We start from the raw sequence: 20,300 nt of genomic DNA, 5'->3' as shown, positions 1-20,300 counted from the left end.
CATGGCGTGTGAAAATGTCATAAAAGAATGCTGGGATCTGTTAATGACTCAGGCTGGGGAGAACTAGTGGACAGGGCTAGGGAGAGCTGCAGAAACCAAGGTATGGCAACAGACATTTAAAGATGTGACCCTTTGGTTAAATTTGGTGATGAGACCGGTCAACTGGGGGCCACCTCCTGGCCAAAGGGTAAGCGGAAGGATACTCCAGCTATGTCTAAAATTCTTAAGGAAGGATGGGCCAAATGGAAGGAAGTATGTAGGCTTGGTGGACTGGTACAGGATAATGGGTTGGCAGGTCAACATCTATGGGCTGTAGCTGTGAATTTTAGGGAATAGTTTTTGGCAGTGTCTCCCTTTGTGGTCTTTACTAATAACAACCCGCTGGCTCATCTGAATATCACAGCATTTGGTGCCGTGGAGCAGTGCCGGGTGGCTATGGGCCTATAAAGCTAGGGGGAAAGGACGAACTCCTCGGGAACAGGCTGCAGAAGACGACCCTCCTTGGACCCTTTTACGGCATTGGGGGTGGCTTTGTGAACATTGTGGATTATTCTGCATGGAAGTATGTGATTTTAAGACAAATAGCAGTGCCATATTCCCTCAGGAAGTAGGTGATGGAGTGAGTGCATGATCGTGCTGGGTGGTGTCTCTGGTGTGAGTGGTGCTGCTTAAGCAAGACCCCCACCAGTAAAGTGAGTACCCCTCTTGTATCCGTCCAGTCCAAGTATCCCCTGCACAGTGTGTCTGTGGACTTTTTATCCTTAGAAATGGCGAGGAGTGGGATGGACCATGTGTTGGTGATGGTAGAGCTTGTTTGATTTGTGTGAGCGAAGATGGCCAATATTGTTTGTTGTAACTTGATCTCATTTTGGTATCAATACATTCAATGGCAGGCTAAGATTTTGCAATTTTGAATTAATGACCTGTGGACAGTGTTTTGTATACGTGAGGAATTTGTATATTGACAAGTGTTTTTGCAACGCTGGATAGGGAGCTGTAGGTATTTCTGGCGTCTGGAGCTGCTTCATATGGGAGGGGCCTAGCTCCAAAGGGGGGTTACCTAGTTTCAAATAGGAGGGTTAGGGACAGGGATAGGGTTATGGTTGCAGTAATCTCCGCCGGTTTGGAGCTAGCACCCTCCCATTTGGAGGTACATATACACAGTGCTCTTTGGAGCTGCTCCAGGCGCCAGATACCATTCTCCCTGCATTCATTTGCGAACGAGGCTGGTGACGTGCGATTGGCCGAAACGCTAGAGGGCGGGGAAGCCTTTCCCTTTGTAGCCTCAACAGTCGACCGTCAGAACAAAACGATATACTAGCCACTTCTACACCCCTTAAATCTAGGCTAACTGCTGTGGTCATACACAGGTACGTGTGTTCTCACTCTATGCTCTCATTATTTTCCCTATTTACGGAAGTCATGATTTTAAAGTGCCGGATTTAACGGAGAAATGTACATGTAGATAATTGTTAAACATGCAAACTGTGTAATAATGAAACATTAACGACTTTTCTATCGAACTTTTAAAGAGTTCAAAGCTGATATTAGGTTGTACTAGGTAACATACAGTAAAGCTAGGTATAACCTGGCAGCGACTGTCTCTTGTAACGTAATTGGCGTGTAGTTATTGTACTCGCAACGCGGAACAAACATAACCAACATATTGCATGTCCCCCTCTCTTAATAGAAATTGGCCCATAATATACCAATAAGTCACAACTGGGATACAAAACCGTTGATTATCCTATGCAACTTAATCGGCTAAATTACGAAGTCTAATTGTGTCAGTCAGTTACTAATTGTTGATAAACTATGAATTAAATAATGTAACTAGCTAACTAGCTGAGCGAGCTACGTGCTTGCGTAATTTGAAGCGTAGCCTGTCAGTTAAAACTCAAAAAGTAGCTTAAGCAATACTTCGCGAACTAGTGTTTTTTCCATAGATATTTTAGGTTAGTAGTGAACTAATAGTAAGCTTTTTCCGCATGCCCTTGGAGTAGCGAAGGAATGCTGTATTTTTATTTCGGACCCATAAAACCGTGTTGTCGGACTGTAAGCCTGATAGACATAGGTTTACTACTAGGTTGGCTTGTATTCTGGCCAAAAGTCTAGGGAAGTAGCTATGTACGCCTGTAACCCGACGGCCACTGACATTGCTAGATAACGTAGTGTATAATCTGCCAACATTTCGAATAACATCTCCGGACTGTGTACTATTTATTTGTCAAGCGTTAGGCGGTGTTGCTCACCAACTCTGGCCGAACACTTATAGCTCTAGGTCATACACTGTAGAAAAAAATAGTAGGGGAGACCGGGTATGGTTGTCACATGGTTTGGTTGTCAGAAAGCCCATAACTTAATCTAGGGGGCGCTGTGACAAAATTTTAACACAGAAATGCACTTCCCCTTTAACAGAGAGCAACCATTTTGTCTTTAGAGGTTAAAGTCACAACACTTTGAGGTGAGCTCAATTATACTATTTTTTATAACCAAAATGAAATATTTGGCATCTGGTTCTTTATGTTATAAATCATTGTTACATTAGGATATCCACAAAGTTAAAATTATGATGAATAAAGTGAAGGAACAGCTATATTTCGATGCTAAATATGAGTCACTAGGCCAAGCTATTATCTAATGAGAAGCTAATTCTTCAAAAAAGTCTGATTGGGGCAGGTTGTCACGTTTCTTGGGGAGTTGGTCGTCACGTGACAACCAACCCCATTATAATGAAGTTATGGCACAGATGTTATAGATGTTATACTTTATTTGCTTTTTTGTAGAGATGCCACACACATTTGAGAGAAAGACAGATCAGGGCAAAATTAGAACTGGAAAATCAAGTCCAGTAGGCCTAAACAAAAGAAGCTGTTTAATCAAACAGAGAAGAAACAGGCCAAAGCCCTCAGAAGAAAAAAGCTACAACAAAAAGAAAGCGATTGGCATCTGAGTCTTCGGAAGATGAGGGCTGCTTCTGTCTAGTGTGCATGGAGTCATATGCAAACAGCCTCCCAAAAGAAGTGTGGCTTCAGTGCTTTGTGTGTAAAGGGTGGGCTCATCAGGTGTGTACCCCAGGGGTCCCAACCTACATTTGTCAAAATTGCGACTCCTGCGACTCTGATACTGGTTAGGCTTCTCTATTTGTTTTTTGGGTTTTTTTTTTTTTTTTGCACAAGGACCCCAGTTTTACCAGCATAGCCTGTATTTTCAAAACCGATTCCTCTAACATATTTCTTTTTTAAAAGAGGAGGATAATTCATAATTTAAATGTACTATTTTCTTTATAACACAAATTAAAAACATTTAAAAATAAATATTTTATTGAAAATGACTTTTGACCTATTGTTAATATTAGGCTTTTAATTGGTCAGGTTACATTCAGTTGATATAATTTTGTATTCTGGCAGATATGTTAACGTTGAAGTAAAGGTTCTAGATTCAATTGAAAAAATCTGTTCAAATTATAATTTAGGTTATTTGACCTTTAATAACATTTAACCTGTTTTATGCTTTATAAATAAAGTCTAAAGATTGTATTTGTTGTTTCATTCCTTTGTAATAAAGCATTGTAACAACCAACCCCATATCCTGTGACAACCAACCCTGCCATGGGGTTGGTTGTCACAAGTGGACACACACTATTCAACCAGTAATAGTTTTATTTTGGAATAAGTTATGCTGATACTTGAAATATCAGTTTCTACCTGAGATGTTCATCTTTCATTTGTAGTTGAAAATAACCTTGTAATGTGTATTTTGGCTGAGATATAGTTGAGAGAGTGCAAAGTGTGACAACCATACCCGGTCTCCCCTACCGTGAAATGTGCGACAGTAAGACGGCAGATTCGTCGGAAATCGTTCACAATAAAAGTATGCCTGCGCGAAAGCGAGAAACGCCTATCTCAAAGTTTATTTTCTAAACTGGCGACGTTTTGACATGTAAAGATACTCCTTCGTTATAATTATAATGCCAATTGAAAAGGCAGTGTATTTTTATAAAGCTTTTTTTATATTTCTGCCATGTTGATTCTTGGAAATGCAGTAAGTCTAAATATGAAATACCATGATCTTGCTTTTTTTTAGGAGAATATAAAACCGATTCCAGCACATTTGTCATAATTAATAGGTAATGTTACCACTGAGGTGTTCTAACAACTCTCGATGATAGCTTACTGGCTAATTGTTATAGGATAAACTATGTGACATGGGTTTGTTAGTACACAATAAAATGTCCAGTGTTAATTCAACTCTAAATAGATAACATTTGGACCCACATTCCAGAGTCAGACCAAAAGTTATCTGTTGAGACTTGAATTAACAATGGGCATTTACTGCATACAGCCCTTCACTAAACTGATATGATGACAAAGATATCAAATAAACATGAAGCGTCATAGAAAATGTGGCTGGGGTTTGAACATGCAGTACACAGGCGAATTTCATTCAATTAAGTTCCAATTGCTTTCTGATACTATAACAGATAACATGCTCTGCTGCCTCCCCTGGACATGTTGTCTCAATGATATGGGGGTGTTTTGAAAACCTTGGACCCTCCACTCTTCAGATATGGTGTCACTTATATCAAATAAGCGTCATAGAAAATGTGGCTGGGGTTTGAACATGCAGTACATAGGTGAATTTCATTCAATTAAATCCCAATTGCTTTCTGATAGCATGACATATATAATGCGCCGCTGCCTCCCCGGACATGTTGTCTCAATGATACATGTTGTATTTTACATTTCTTAGGCCAAGTATTTAAAGTGTTTAGCTAGCTACTCACTCAATCTTTTGCGTCTCAGTGATGTTCCTGTACCTACTTGGGTTGGTCGCGTTTTTATTCCTGTACCGCTGGTACAGGGAAAGGAAGAGAGTCGGAAATGAATCGGACAAATATGTCTACATCACTGGGTGTGACTCCGGGTTTGGAAACCTGCTGGCGAGACACCTGGACAAGCTGGGCTACCGCGTTATTGCCTCCTGTTTCACGGAGAAGGGTGAGGATGAGCTGAAGAAAGCTGCTTCGGAAAGACTGACCACCCTCCACTTGGATGTCGCAAATACGGATAGTGTCAACAAAGCAGCTACCATCATAAAAACACAGGTTGGGGAAAAAGGTAGGTTTAAGTTAACGTGTAATTACTCTTAGTGTCATTACACTCATGTGAACTGCTTTTGCCTTGTTCTCTTGAAACATGTCTCAGATGATCAGATCTGGTGTGCAAAACCATGGCCCTGGCCTTAAGTAGGCTAGCAATAATCACAAGTTACATTTTGTTTGTAGCTGTTTGCTTAAAAGCATGGGCGTGTGAAAGAAAGTACAATTTCATCAAAATATTTACGTTTTATATAAATAAAACTATTACATGATGAGACTAAATTTGGTTCAAGGCCTCTAGGTCGTATTCCATGGATGCTATTGGACTTTCAGTGTTTTTATTTTGAATAACATTTCCTTTAAAGTTTACATAGGCACATTTTGAAAAATCAGTCATACATTTGAGAAATACTGTCTATGATGACATTAAAGTTTGTTTGAGGCATTTTGGTCATGTGACAGAAACTTGAAATTAATTTTTTTTATTTTGAAAAAATAATTTTTGTAAAATTTACAAAGGGACAGTCATAAAAATCATTTGTAAATTTGAGCAATAATCTCTCTCATAAGATTAAAGTTGGTTTGAGGCCTCTAGATCATATTTCACCGAGGCTATTGAAATTTGAATGTTTTTATTTAGAGGAGATGTTTAAAATGTGTGGGTGGGTGCATTGAACTCAGTAGGACCTTCGGAATCTAGAGACTAGACTAAACAGTTCAATAATTACAGCCAAAAGTTTAAGTTCAAGTTTTGGCCTGTCGGTGGTGCTAGAGGGGTTAATGTACTGACCCCAGATTTGGTGAGGTGATAACTTGGACTTCCATCTATCAAAATCCATCAATCAGTTCTAGGGGCTTCCAAAGACTGTGGACTGTTTTGAACAGAATGAACCTACAGCACATTAAGGTGTGGTCACACTGACATTTTCTTCATATGGACAGGCAGTATTTTTTGATATTTCAGTCAAAGAAAATGGGGAAATTCAGATCAAGACTTTTGATGGGTTTTTTGAGGGTGATTGTCTCCAGCCCACTCCCCTAAAAAAGAGTTTGCTAGTTAGTGCATGTCATAGACTCCATAGGATGTGTAAAACAGATTATGGGTGTGAACCAGTGTTTTACTGATGCGTTGTTTCCACTGCTGTCTCCATCGCCCAATTAACTGAGTATTTTCAGAAACACTACAAAGGTTGGTTCCCCCACAATTCAACAGAAATTAGTTCACACATTAACGGATGTTCCAGTTCCAATCCTAGCAAGTAATGAACCATTTGTTTTAAAGTGACTCACTGTAATCTCTGATTGTTTCCCATGATGTGTGCCTTTTTTTGCTTTTTTTGTTCTTTACTGATTCTTGTAATCATTTGAATATTGTTTTTGAAGAGACACAGCCATCTGCTGGAAGCAAGATAGTTGCAGGTTTAAGCATTAGGTCTGTTTGTGTGGACATAGTAAGGCTTATCTTCAACCATAGTCTTGTGAATTATGTGAGAACACTGATCTGGCTTTGGGCAGACTTTTCCCTTTTCCCTGTTGCTGAAAAATTGGTAGTTGACATGCACCAGGGAGTTTGATTCAGCATGATCGTACTTACCACCATGTTTTTGAACACGTTTGAATGATGCAGGTATTGTTTCAGAGGTTCGATATAAATCTCTGGGTAGAAATAAGTAGCAGACCTCTTCTCCTGTCACACCTCTCAGGTCTAGCCTAAATACCATGCTGCTGTTTACTGCGATACTTGCTCTGAAGTTTTGCAGTAATGACCATGAATGTCTTACAAAAGAAAGAGGACTTGGATAACAGTAGGCAGTCAAGGTAGGAGACTGTTCTATGGGGACTAGGGCTTCTGCCAGGATGGTGAAGTTTTCATGAACACCCACAATACCCAACTTCATATCAGCACCGGTAGGAAAAATTGGTCCCTCTGGAGTCATCTGCTCAAAGACTGGCCTTGAAAACATATGGGGGAACCGTCCTTGCCTTTGGTCTATGCAGAAGAGCCTGCCCTGCTTGTGTGTCTCTGTCGTGTTTGTGTGCTTAGAATGTAGTGCCATGGCTTTAGCCTGGCTGCCGGCCAGTCTACAAAACATTCAGTGCAGTAACTTGCAGTACAGGCTTTTTTCTGCCTGTATTGACCCTTGAGCTTCTGACCAGATTCCTTTTCTGTTTGCCATAGCTGCGTCAGATTGCGTATTGTCAACACTGACAGGGTTTTCCATTTCTAGTATGCTATGTATCAAATTTATTAATCCTGTAGTAATCCAATGTATATGGTAGGAATGCAAGATTATTCATCCCATCAATCAGTAGCAATCAGATCTCAAAAGAACTAACAGTATTCAGGTTGATATCCCACAGTAGGCACACATGTAGGAAATGAAAATAAATATTGAAGGGAAACATTTTACCCCTGTTGACTAATTTTGTGGGGCATTTTGTAAAATAAATTAATAAATTAAATTTTTCTTTGTTTTACAAAATTGTATAATGCTATAATTCTACAATACACCAATGTAAAACGGTTCTTTTGCAATGCTTGTTTTCCTTGGGAGATTAATATCTTCCCCCAAGGTAACCAAAATGGTTTGATTGCACACGCATGTTTCTAATGCTGATATGAGATCTGAATGATTAAATCAAGCTGTTCTATCTGTTCTATACCCTTCCAAGCTTACCTTGAGTCTAATTTCAGCCATTACTGAATAAACATGAGATAATAGGGGAATGACATAGAATAACTTTGCACATAGAGGTTACCAGCGCTGCATCTGTTATTGAGTTGCAGGGGGCAGCAGTCCCCCTGACTTGTCCCTCATTGTGAATGGTGGATATGATATGAATATCAGTTGATCTCTTGTGTCTGTGACAAGTAGAACTTGATGGGGCACTTTCTGTCAGGGGTAAAATGGCCCCACAGGCACATGATTATGAATGAACACTGTGTGTGCTGGTGCTCGCTCTTCAGATTTTGCATCCGCCATCTGTTGTTGACTTTGTACCTGCAGGTGGAGATACCTGAGAGCACTAGTTAGAGTTGTGCAATATTCAGCCTGTTTGTCTAAAAGACGAGTGTCTCTGTTCCCACCTGAACATCAGGTCCAGCAGAGACATCAGTCTTCTTTTTTACTGTTGTTACCAAAGGGAGAGTTTTTCCCTCTTCTCCATGGCATTTATTTCTCCCACAGGTACACCTTTGTAGCACCACTGTGTCTAGTGTGAATTTGTGTGCATGCTTTATTTCACATGTCTGCTGTGAGTGAATGTGCCTGTGTGCATGCACATGATTATATAAGTGTAATTTGAGTTGACATGGTGTGTGATCTTGCAGGTCTGTGGGCTGTGGTGAACAATGCCGGAGTCTCTGTGCCGTCGGCGAACTGTGATTGGCTCACCATTGAGGACTATAAATCTATGTTGGACGTGAATCTGAACGGGGTCATTGCAGTGACACTAAGTGTGCTCCAGCTGATTAAAAAAGCTAGGGGCCGAGTGGTGAATGTTGCCAGCGTCTTTGGAAGGATCAGTCCAATTGGTGGACCTTATGCTGTCTCAAAGTACGGAGTGGAGGCCTTCAATGACAGTCTTCGGTAATAATCCTTTTTAAATGGTCTCATGGAATATACAGTGCCATTGTTCTCTGACACAGGTATACAGACATTATAAATATGTTCTCTCTGCCAATAAATTCTGAAATCTTCATTTTCTTATTTCCCAGGAGAAACATGAAATGCTTTGGAGTTAAAGTCCTGTGCATTGAACCAGGGTTTTTCAAAACTGGTGTGACCGATACCGAAATATTAAGAAAAAGCCTTGAGAAAATGTGGGACAAACTGCCTGAAGAGATTAAAGAAGAATATGGACATGATTACTTGGACAAAGGTAATTGACACAATGGGGTGGCCAAGACTTTAGTCTGTTTTGTTTGTGAATATCAAAGGGTCATAAACCAAGGCACACTTCGCTGTTCGGCTAGCAGTAACTTCGAAGGAAAGCAAACGGTGGCTGTACCACTGCTAATTTAAATTTTCACGCAAGTCCGAGTTTTCGTTCTATTCTTGTCATTTTGCGATTAGCCTATATGGAATTGACGATGAGAAAGTAATCAAACAGCAAATTGTTTACAACGTGTGCGTGTTTTGTTGCCAGTTATATTGGAAATGTGAATGCATTCTGTCGCCTCGGATGTCAAGACATGAAAGTGAATGTTCGCATAAAAACATAATGAATGTGTTTGAGAGGATATATAAAACCAATCTGACTATTGGCCTGTCATATCCTATTTGTTGCATAACAACGGTCCAAGTTCAACTACCAATGACAGTTTTGCTTGACAAAAATATGCCCAAACGGCTGCAGAAGAATATTTCAATTCCAGGTGATTAAATCGATAAAAATCAATAAATACAAAAGTAACCATATATAGTCATTGTTGGCAACCTGTTGTATAAAGCTAAGTGGAATAAACCCCTCCGGGCTGTCCTGGTTATTAGAAAATAATGTAGGCTACTTCGGTGGTAGTTTGGGGTTACAGAAGAAATCATAGGACAGATGGACCGACGACAACGTCGCTTTTTCATATGTCAGTGGGCTAATTTGCCTAATCTTCGCGGGACTTTAGACCATGGTGGAAACGCAGACAACAATGGGCTGAAGGAACCTTTTAGTTCCTTGAAAAGTAGTTCCTGGGACTAAAAGTTCCGGGTACTTTTGGTGGAAATGTGGCTTGTGACTCTAATAAAGACAAAACGTGTGCCTCAAGTCAAGTCTTGGTGGCCCAGAAAAGGGGGCAAAGGAGAGGGAGTTGTGAAAAGTCCATAAAGGAGCCAGTAATGATTAAAATGTGAGATTCTCAAATGGCCAGCCAGGTCGCACAGACCTTGAAGGCTTAAGATGAGTACATGTATTCCAAAGTATCAAATACCATACATATCTACCTCTGTAATTGATTAATTTTATTGAGTGATCAGTTAGCAAGTATTTAATGGTTTCTAAGTTGCTAATGGCTGGCTAGGAATACTCCATCTGACTTACGTTCATTAGTTATTGAAGCAAATGATTAAAACTTGTATTTATTGATTTGGTGACTATGATAGCTAGCTAGTTACGGTACATCACATGGCTAGCTTCCCTCATATTAAATCACTAGGGTTCAGATAAATAATTGGGTGGTTTTGCATGCATTTCGGTCCAGCACTACCAAGGGGTCATTACAGCCTTTGTGTCACTCCACGAGTCTGTTAATTTGGCAATAATTAAATTCACTTAGTCAGGTACATGAGAATGACCGGACAGTGTTTGTTTACACACATACATGCTGCACTCTGTAGTGCCTGAGACAAGGCAGCAATTGGAAATACTTATTTAAAATGAGTAGTGCTGTAGTGCTAAATGTGTAACATTAAAGTAAAAAAAAAAAATCCAGTTTGGTGGCGAAGATAGTTCATATCAGTTTGTTTATTGTTTTTGAGTGACAGGTTCTTTTGGTATTGAGTATGTATTCTATTTGTAAGTGGTATATGGTTACAGAAGTGGTTTTTCAACTTAAATGTGTGGCAGTGCTGCAAAGTAAAGGTGTATCCTGTGCTTTCTTATTTCCAGTGAATGAATTGATGCTGAAGACGTTGGCTAAGATGCCAGATACGGACCTGATGAAGGTAGTTGGCTGCATGGAGCATGCCATCTCGGCAGTTCATCCTCGAACCCGCTACTCACCTGGTTGGGATGCTAAGTTTTTCTGGCTGCCACTGTCCTACATGCCTACTTTCATCGCTGATCCCTTGCTTCTTAAAGATACTGTCATGCCACAGAAATGTACTATGTAGCTTGTTTTCCATCTGGAAGTCTCAGAGAGCAGCATAGTGAAATGAACAGTAGTCTTTTGTACAATACAGCATGCTTTTGTATTTTCACACTGCTAAAAGGCAGTTTGTAGCTTCGGTCGAGTTGGCCAGTCAGAAACCACCAGCCTGTTGGTAGATCGCCGGTCACCCTTTTATTCTTCACTGCTCTATCAATGCTCTATCTTTTATGGCATGGCGAGGAACCATTGCTAGCTTGCTGCGATTTTGGTGAATTTTCTTGGTGAATAAGTTGGAGATACCAAAACCCTTTGCCCCAAAAAAAAGCACCACAGACAGGCTGCTTTTTTTACTCTTTTACTTTTTTTGAGAATCAGGCGTGGAACATATTTTTGCTAGCAGTTATGTAATCAGGTTAAAACTATAGGAAGGTATTTTTTTATAGTGCAGTTTTATAGAAATTGGAAAAAAAAATTCTGTTCGGAACTGTTTACAACTACAAATTCAGAGCCCGTTTAAAACTGTAATGATAGAGTATGCAACTAACCATTCAGAAAAATTGGCGGTTTGACTCTGAAATTTAATAAGATTTGTTCTGAACAGACCCCATTCCTGAAGGGTCTATATCTCAGAGGTTCTGTTGTACTTGTATTTCTTATTAATGAGGCTTTAGGTACAAGGTCTGCACCAAAATAGGATAGTGGGTCAATAGGAAAATATACCTGAACTCTTGGGGTAATTGTCTAACATTAGGCTAACTTAAGCTGTCTTTACACTGCTGAGCTGCATTAAAATGCTGTAGCAGACCTGGGGTAGAATTAGTGATGATCAATTTCCACAAATGTTCTTTATCCACCTTTTGCCCGGTATGTCGCCACAGACACCCAGTTCTTTAATCATAAATAATAATAATAATAATAATATAAATTAATATAATAATACGCTTAATCACCATTGTTTTACCTAATCTGGCAATAGATAGTGACTTAACAGACATTTATTTTAATGAAAATCTTCGAGATTATTACCTTAAGTAATGAAAAAGCAAGTATGCATTACGGATGTGGTTGCTACTTCAAGCACTAAGTAATTTAGAATATTGTCTGTACTTGGAAGTATGTGGAAAATGAAATATATTTTCATCATGATTTGACATTTTGAGCAGCTATTCTTTGTCAATTAGTTAAAAATTGGATACAGAAACTGTTGAAGGCTAGAGGCAGATAAAAATATCAAAATCAGATCAAATATAGTCATCCTGATTGTAGTTATATTTTTAAAGGACCAGCACAGATTTCAACAGTTGCAGAAACAAGCGCCTAGCTACTATAAACCTACCTTTTCACCGTCATCTTAATTGTATCCATTTGCATACAGAAAGGATTCAGCTACATCAGAAAGGATGCTGATGTCGTCGATTGCTTATAAATGCTTATTCAGCCCTAGAGAGCTGGCTAATCTATTGAGCACTTCCATGATTATGTGAATTTTAATATTAACGTACTATGCAGTTGTCAAGTAAGTTAAGACTTAATTTCCAGAATGTGAAGGCAATGCTTTTCAGCATTTTTAGATCCAAAATGAATTGTGCTGGCTAAATTATGCAATTTTAATATCAACATTTTAAAAAATTCATGACATGTATTTTTTAAAATCATTTTATCATTGCACAGGTAATAATGTAGAAGTACTACCTGCTGTCCTGATAAGCTGGTGACTGAATGTTTTGCCAGTATAAGGGTTAGGAGTAAAAATTATTGCACAATGACATATCAATATTTCAATATTTTATTTAACTATTTCCTTCTTTGGTTTCAATGGACTTATAGCACTGCACGAAACAGGAGTTTCTGAAAGTTATCTAACCTGTTAAATGTCATTGAAATTGAGAGGGTGTCTGTTGTGAGTGAGTTTCCTGTGTAACTGTTTTCCAAGAAATTTCTGGACTCACACATTCCCTGAGTAATTCATGGACTCGAGTTGGACAGCCTAAGTTTGCCTAAATTGAAGGACGATTATGAGAAAATCTATGTTTAACCCAATGTACACAATTGTCAGCCTATTTGAGTCAAGTTATTAGCAGCTATTCTTGATGATCTGACAAAGCCTATAGCAGAAATGTCAGTTTTCTTTAGTTTGCCTGCTGCATTGTTGAGCTGCAATGTTTGAATAAACTGATAATTCACAAATGAGTGCAAATCTTGTATTATGTTTTACTTTCATTTTTTCATTTTATTTTTCAATGGCCCCTGCAGTATGTGCTCCTATGGCTTCAGTCAGTCATTGGAACAAACATGAAATGATGCATGGACAATCGCAGGTGTAAGAGGGAAATCAAACTGGGACCCAGAAAAGGCTGGCATTTGAACGAGCCGGCATGCTGGGACGCAGCCTGTACTTCAAAGGACGCGAGAGCCTTGTGGTAAAACAATAAGTCACTCGGACTTCCTCTGGATGGGCCGGCCATTTGGCTCTCTGGAATGTTACCACCTGGACACAACTAAGATAAGGGGAACTAGTCTCTTTGTCTGTGGTTGTGGGTGTGGGTGTTTTGGGGTCATAAAGGGCGAAATGTCCGGCCACATTACCACAGTGCCCTTATGTGGGCCCCTCTGACATTACACTTTGTATTTCTTTTCTGGATCTGGACTTTAAACCATCTGTATATCTTATTTACAAACCCCGGAAAACCTTACAAACCATGCACATGTTTTCATTGTATTATTGTATTATGCCTTATGTAATAATAACATGGATTGTACAATGGTTAAACAAAAGAGTATTTTCATGACAACTGCACCATAATATTACATCCACTTGACATGTTTGGTATGTACGTGTTCAACATAATTCAAGCAATTGAATGAAATATGTTTCATACCAAATAGAATTTGAAAAAACATAGTTTTAGAAACTCAGGGAAAAACGAACACAATGGAATGTCCTCTCTGGTAATCATCTCCTTTTCCCCATTTCCCCACTAATTGTTCTAACAGCAGCCTCCAAATGGTGGGGGCCGAAATTTGAGATTTATGATTCGGCCAGGTTAATTTATGGCAATGCCGCCTAGACCAAACGCGGGATTTGGCTTAAAAGGAAGGGAGACAAAGCAATCGAGGAAGATCGTAATCGACTTCCCACACTACCCAGACGCTGCGTTGTGTGTGTAGATGCACAAGGAAGATCGTAACCGACTTCCCACATTGCACATACTCTGTGCTCTGTGTGTAGATAGACAAGGAAGATCGCAATCGACTTCCCACACTGCGCAGACTCTGTGATTTCGTGTGTAGCTAAACAGGCTGGGTAAGAACTCTTTTACTCTGTATTTATGTTTTTAACCCTTATAATTGATTTTGAATTTGAAGATAACCTACCTGCCTGTTAAATAAATTCTTCTTATTTTTAACTTGCGTGGTCTTCATGACTCTAATCCATTTTATCTTCTTTTCAGCCGAAATTCCGCTTAAATACTCAGGGGGACAATTATGACTAGGACCTACTGATCAGGGGTCTAGTACAGCAAACGTCTTTAGTGGGGTTTTCAAGTTAGATAGGCGACCACGATCTGCCCGCTAAGGGATTGGTGGTATTGGTTCTGGTGTTTTGGCTTAAGAGGACCCATAGGCGTGGTACGCCGGTTCTTGTCAAATTCGCCTTAAGGAGCCCGATAGATACGCACCGTCCTGGGCTCATAACTATCGATGCACTATCCATGTAAGCCAGGCATGGAAGGCATGTATTATGGTGGTCAGCCTCCTACCCTCTGGATTCTTCACCGAACTGAGATTTAACAATAGTGCTAAACCCGGGAGCATATATTGAGGAATGATGGCACAAGATAGAGTCGAGTGTAACCACTCCCAAGTTCCACGTATAGTTAAACCCAAATTTTAAATTATCATGTAATATGGAGTCAGATTAACACGAGAGTAAAACATAGTAACTGTTACGCTTTCTTGCTGTGGTCATGGATATATCTGTTGTGTTGTTCCGCGCATTTGTGAATATTCTGATGCTCCCATTGGAATATTGACAGTCCGGCGACAGATCGGATATATCTCTGATGACAGCATAGCCCCGTTTACGAACGGAGAGTAACCAGAATGCTACTGATCCGTTTCAGGCCAGTTTTAAGCGGGATATGAAGCAGCGCCTTCATATCTAACCCGTGGCAACGGAACCAGTGCATTCTTAATTATAATTGTGCCCTGTTCTTACGAACAGAGGAAAAATAACTAACATCTCGGTTTTGAATCACACCAGCCAAGGGAGTACACGCGGTACCTTCCCCTCCAGCTACAAACCCTCATTGGTCTAGCTGTGAGGTGTTTACACAGGTCTTTCCGGTACTTTTTTAAAGATTCAAAACCCCACATCTTATTTTTCCCAAATGAAAAGAAATCAGGTGAATTCAAGCATACAGGTGATCTGTTTTGGCATCCTTGTTATTATCATATTTATTGTGTTACAAGTGTAATGTCTTTCTGAAATCATCTGAGTTTGTATGTTCTCCCTGTGTCTGCTTGGGTTTCCTCTGGGTACTCCGGTTTTCTCCCACAGTCCAAAGACATGCAGGTAGGCCAACTGGAGTCTGTAAATTGCCCATAGGTATGAGTATGTGAGTGAATGGTGTGAGTCCCCGGCGGCCTGTCCAGGGTGTATTCCTGCCTGTCGTCCAATGCATGCTGGGATGGGCTTCAGCGCTCCCCGCAACCCTGCCCAGGATAAACGGATATAGATAATGGATGGATGAAGTGGCTTGCACACAAAAATTTACCTTTGGATTGGACGGCGATACAAGGACAGGTATTTCTCTCACCCTCCAGGGTAATTCCAGTCCACGATGTCTCCTATTATTTGGCCAATACGTTTATCCAGCATAGACAAGTGGGTCATATTCTGATCTTACCCTGTAGAGGATGTGGTTTGTGGGCAAGGATTTTCATCTTTTCCTCCAGTTTCATGTGAAACCTAAAGGGTTTGAAGTGGGATTATTCAAAAACGCTACAGTAATATTTCACAGAAATGTGGTAGGACATAGATCAAGACCCATTCCGTTATGAACAAGTGTCAGAAGTTTGAGACCTTTTCATTTTGGGAAGATATTCCAATCCAAAACTTCACTTTTTAGTATTACCCTGTATTGAATTACATTGAAGGTTTGACGTGGGATTATTTAAAATTTCCACAGAAATGGGGTAGGATGTAGAAATGGACCCCTCCACTCTGGATGCGTGGGCTGGGTTGAAAACGGTGCTAGCTACAAATGCTCTTTTGAAATCTGATCCCACCTTACAGGCTCTGTAGCCCCACGCTCCCCTCTCCACACAGAAAACAGCATCACACCCAGAAACGTCCTGAACACATTTTAGAAGAAATACAGGGAATGGAGGATGGATTTGGCAAATGTACACAAAGAGAGAGGCAGCCAGTGCTTCATAGATTACTGAACGTGGTTCATTTTCAAGGTAAAAATCCTGCATAGTAGGCCTATGCCTTTAACTACATCGAATAATAAACCAATCATAACGATAGGGGGAGGTAGAGGACAAGAAGTGTGGGAGGTGCGGACCGTCCGTGTGCACGCACTTCTGTGTGTGTGCGCGTGGCGTGCACTTTGTTTTTTATGGTTTGCAATGAGAGGTTTAAAAGCACATAATTTCAAAAGATGCATTATTTTCACAATATAGTGAAAATACGCATCCTTTAACATTGGTAATGACTATAGCGGGTATCCGACTACACCAGGATCGCATGAATAGCCTGATGGAAGTGGGCTACAAACCTGATGCATTTCATGATCATTTAGCCTACACATTTCTGCCAGAGCAACACATTGCGTGCAATCCTGCGGCAACATTGGTCAGAACCAAATGAATTCTCACAGAGGCAAAAAGTTCATTCATTACATATTACATTTGTCATTAAATTATATCTGACTTAACTAATGCTGTTTAACTGAAAATGCGAATCATTATTCAGTTGCCAGTGCTTTAGCTGAAGCAATAGGCTACATCATATATCTTAAAACACAGTTGGGCAAATTAGAAGGAAAGAGTGGTAAGGGAGGGGACATGGGTAGGATGTGAAGGAGGGTGCGGAGAAGTCCGTGCCAGTGCATTGTTCGGATATACACCCCTGCTGACTCAAACACGCTCACCAGCGCGATGGGCGGATTTCATTATGGATGAGGATCTAGATGGGAGAAGACACGACCAAAATGGCAATATGGAGACAATTTTTAAAAATACCAATAACCCCATGCTTTGTATCATACCTGTCACTTGCATTAGCTATGCAGATTTTTGTGACATCACTAACATATAGGGCTACTGCCGTTGTAAAGGAATCATATGTAGGAACGTCGCTTTGTGTGGCTATGGATGCTGAAATAATATCCGCAATGTGAAACGTCAGACTTGAACGGGCCATATTAACATTAACAGTTTAATTGCAACGGGATTGCGATTTGATTTATTGTATCATTCTTAAATTAATTGCGTCGTGGATTTCTTTAACGCAGAGACTACTATGGTTCAGTTCTGAACAATAGACTGTAATGTAGCGCTGTCGGTAGCTAATAACGGACAGAAAACCACCACTGGAAAACGAAGGGAACTCGAGACAGAATATGGAGGGACTGGTGCATTGATTCTGTAATACAGATCACTGGATCCGTGCGTTATTTACTTCTGAAACCGACAGGACGGCGAAATGAGCACCACTGAAATCGCCGAAGAAGGTCCCACCGACTCGGATACAGACGCGTTTTTCAAAACGGGTAGGACGGCTTTGTTTTTCACCAATATTTGGCTACTATGTCAGCGATGCGGGTCGCACCTTTCTGTAGGCTTTGTGTGGTCAAATACGCTATCTCATCACCACAGCGGAGAACGCACACCGGTGATTATAGATTCAATCGCATTGATTTCTAAAGCATTAAAAATGTCTTGCTCCTAATGAAAAGTGGGATACAGAGCACTTCAACAGGAGAGAGACACGTTCACTGGAGCTGAGAAGGCGAGGGTGTACAGCCACCACCGGTCATGCGAGTTCGTGCATGCATGTGGATGTCTTTTTGTATGTGCGTTAATTTGGGAGTTTTGTGGTCATTGGTCTGTGCTACTACCACTAAATCCATGTTAGGTATACACACGTAGTCTGTTCGCATTCTCTCTCGCACACGCACACACACGCATCGAATTGGCTATAATCTACAGCCTGATAGCCTACTGAACCTAATGCATAAAATCTGTTGCCTCGCATTGAAAGTTGTGCAGAAAGACCATTAAATAGTCAGGGAAAACAGCATCTATACTATGTAAAGTTCAGTAAACATTTTCCTTACAGAAAGTTTCCGGTGTGCTGCGTAATAGTGAGGGTACACAAACGGAACGTGAAGGTTATTGGTCCCGGAAACCCTTCGGCGACTGGTCCTGGTGGTTCACTCAAATGCTTAGAACGCTAGGTGGATGTCAGTGAAGCTTGATGCTACTGGGTGATCATGTTCACCCCCATGTTCAAGCACTATTTAGCAAAGCAAATGGAGCTGTCTTTCAAGATGACAGTAGTGTGTGTGTGTGCCTGTGTGTGCATGTATGTATGTATGTATTTATGTTCATTTTATTGATTTTTTTCATTTATTGAGTTTTACTTCAAAATAATTTTAGACACGACTTTCCTCAAAATAGCCTCCTTTGGCTTTAATTTTAATTAAACAAATTTTTGGAAGCCTATCCAATCATTTTGCAAATGGGGGGTGGGTGTGAGAGGGAAGGGTCATTAAATTGAATGATATCTTCTCTACCTTCAGTTTTTAAAAAAACCATGGGTAGCCTAATACCATTGGTCTGTAGTGTAAGTAAAATAGGCATTAAAGCTAGAAGAAATATGAGAAAGATGACTACGTTAGGCTTAGATGTGTGGGGACGGAGTGTGGCACAGTGGGTAAGGAACTGCGCTTGTAACCGAAAGGTCGTAGGTTCGAATCCCGGGTAAGGACACTGCTGTTGTACCCTTGAGCAAGGTACTTAACCTGCATTGCTTCAGTATATATCCAGCTGTATAAATGGATACAATGTAAAGTGCTATGTAAAAAGTTGTGTAAGTCGCTCTGGATAAGAGTGTCTGCTAAATGCCTGTAATGTAATGTAATGTGGGGCCAAGTAAACATACACTATATTACCAAATGTGTGTAGACACCCCTTAGTCTGGGGCTGTTATTCATAGTTTAGGCTAGGCCACTTAGTTCCAGTTAGGGCAAATCTTAATGCTACAGCATACAATAATATTCTAGATGATTCTGTGCTTCCCCAACAGTTTGAGGAAGGCCCTTTCCAGCATGACAATGCCCCTGGGCACACAGCAAGGTCCATATAGAAATAGTTTTGTTGAGAACGGTGTGGAAAAACAGAGCCCTGACCTCAGCCTCATCCAACACCTTTGGGATCAGTTGGGAAGCCAACTGTGTGCCAGGCCTAATCGCCCAATCAGTGCCCAACCTCACTAATACTCTTCTGGCTGAATGGAAGCAAATCCCTGCAGCAGTGCTCTAACATCTAGTATAAAGCCTTGTCAGAAAAGTGGAGGTTGTTGTGACAGCAAAGGGTGGACCCAATCCATATTAATGCTCATAATTTTGGATGAGATGTTGGATGTCAGGTGTCCACATACTTTTGGTCATGTAGTGTATTATGGGATGGTTAATCCGCATGTGAAATTGTGAAAAAGCTTAAGACTTCTTGGTGCAGTGTTCAGTACACTCAGAAAGGTCCAGCTGATGGCCAGTGATGTTAACAGGAGAAGACCAAGAACATCAAGAGGCAGCAGACAAACATCTTATGGTATCTAGAAAAATAAACCATTGTAAAATTGCACCACAACAACAGGAAGAACACAATGCAGCTACAGTAAAACCAGCTCCCCTGACTACAGTGAAATGGAAACTGATCTGCTGGTCTAAGGATAGGATACTCCCAAAGGCTCATTATAATACTGTTATCCAAAGGTCATAGCCATTTCAGTCACAAAATCTCAACCCAATCAAGCATTTATGAAATATTCAGGAACTAGTCCTGGGACAGTGTTTTCCACCTTCATGAAACTAAACTGAGATGATTGACTTTCTTGTGGAAGGGTGACCGGTCCTATTAAGTGACTATATTTTGCTTTTCATTTTCCATGTACTATAAATCCAATCAGCAATTAAGCTAAGAAAGCATTGTATGTGCAATGAAACAGTTCAATACATTGCATAAGCTCTCATAATTGACATGATTGTGTCAACCAGACAATTGGTGCTTGCACTGTGGACTAGGCATCCTGTAGTGTAACTGTTATTGTGAATAGGAGTTACATTTAACAGGCTGTGCTCTGAATCAGATGGAACATATCTA

The 20,300-nt window shown here is 40.3% G+C and overlaps 2 protein-coding genes across 3 annotated transcripts in view; both read left to right on the top strand.

Annotated features, from left to right (window-relative positions):
* Positions 1-1,198: 1,198 nt before the first annotated feature.
* LOC135250857 (retinol dehydrogenase 7-like) lies at positions 1,199-13,094 on the top strand. Its single transcript, XM_064327620.1, has 5 exons — positions 1,199-1,370; positions 4,806-5,120; positions 8,433-8,691; positions 8,820-8,983; positions 10,703-13,094. Exons 2-5 carry the CDS (start codon positions 4,808-4,810, stop codon positions 10,924-10,926), a joined length of 960 nt encoding a protein of 319 aa, XP_064183690.1. The 5' UTR covers positions 1,199-1,370; positions 4,806-4,807; the 3' UTR covers positions 10,927-13,094.
* A 3,942-nt stretch (positions 13,095-17,036) lies between these two features.
* Positions 17,037-20,300, top strand: part of LOC135250850 (kalirin-like) — a 153,512-nt gene continuing 150,248 nt past the window's right edge. For both annotated transcript variants that reach the window (XM_064327610.1, XM_064327609.1), the window contains exon 1: positions 17,037-17,686. In XM_064327610.1, the coding sequence (XP_064183680.1) occupies positions 17,620-17,686 (67 nt within the window). In that variant the 5' untranslated portion in view covers positions 17,037-17,619. The remainder of the gene's footprint in view (positions 17,687-20,300) is intronic.

The sequence above is a fragment of the Anguilla rostrata genome, chromosome 3 (assembly GCF_018555375.3).
Source record: "Anguilla rostrata isolate EN2019 chromosome 3, ASM1855537v3, whole genome shotgun sequence".
Classification (NCBI taxonomy): Eukaryota; Metazoa; Chordata; class Actinopteri; order Anguilliformes; family Anguillidae; genus Anguilla; species Anguilla rostrata.
This window is presented reverse-complemented; position numbering and strand designations above follow the sequence as displayed.

Bases quoted from the DNA above. Each gene is read 5' to 3' on its own strand.
- LOC135250857 (XM_064327620.1), top strand. From the start codon at position 4,808: ATGTTCCTGTACCTACTTGGGTTGGTCGCGTTTTTATTCCTGTACCGC. The intron at 5,121-8,432 runs GTAGGTTTAAGT...GTGATCTTGCAG, and splicing joins AACACAGGTTGGGGAAAAAG to GTCTGTGGGCTGTGGTGAAC. The intron at 8,984-10,702 runs GTAATTGACACA...TCTTATTTCCAG, and splicing joins ACATGATTACTTGGACAAAG to TGAATGAATTGATGCTGAAG.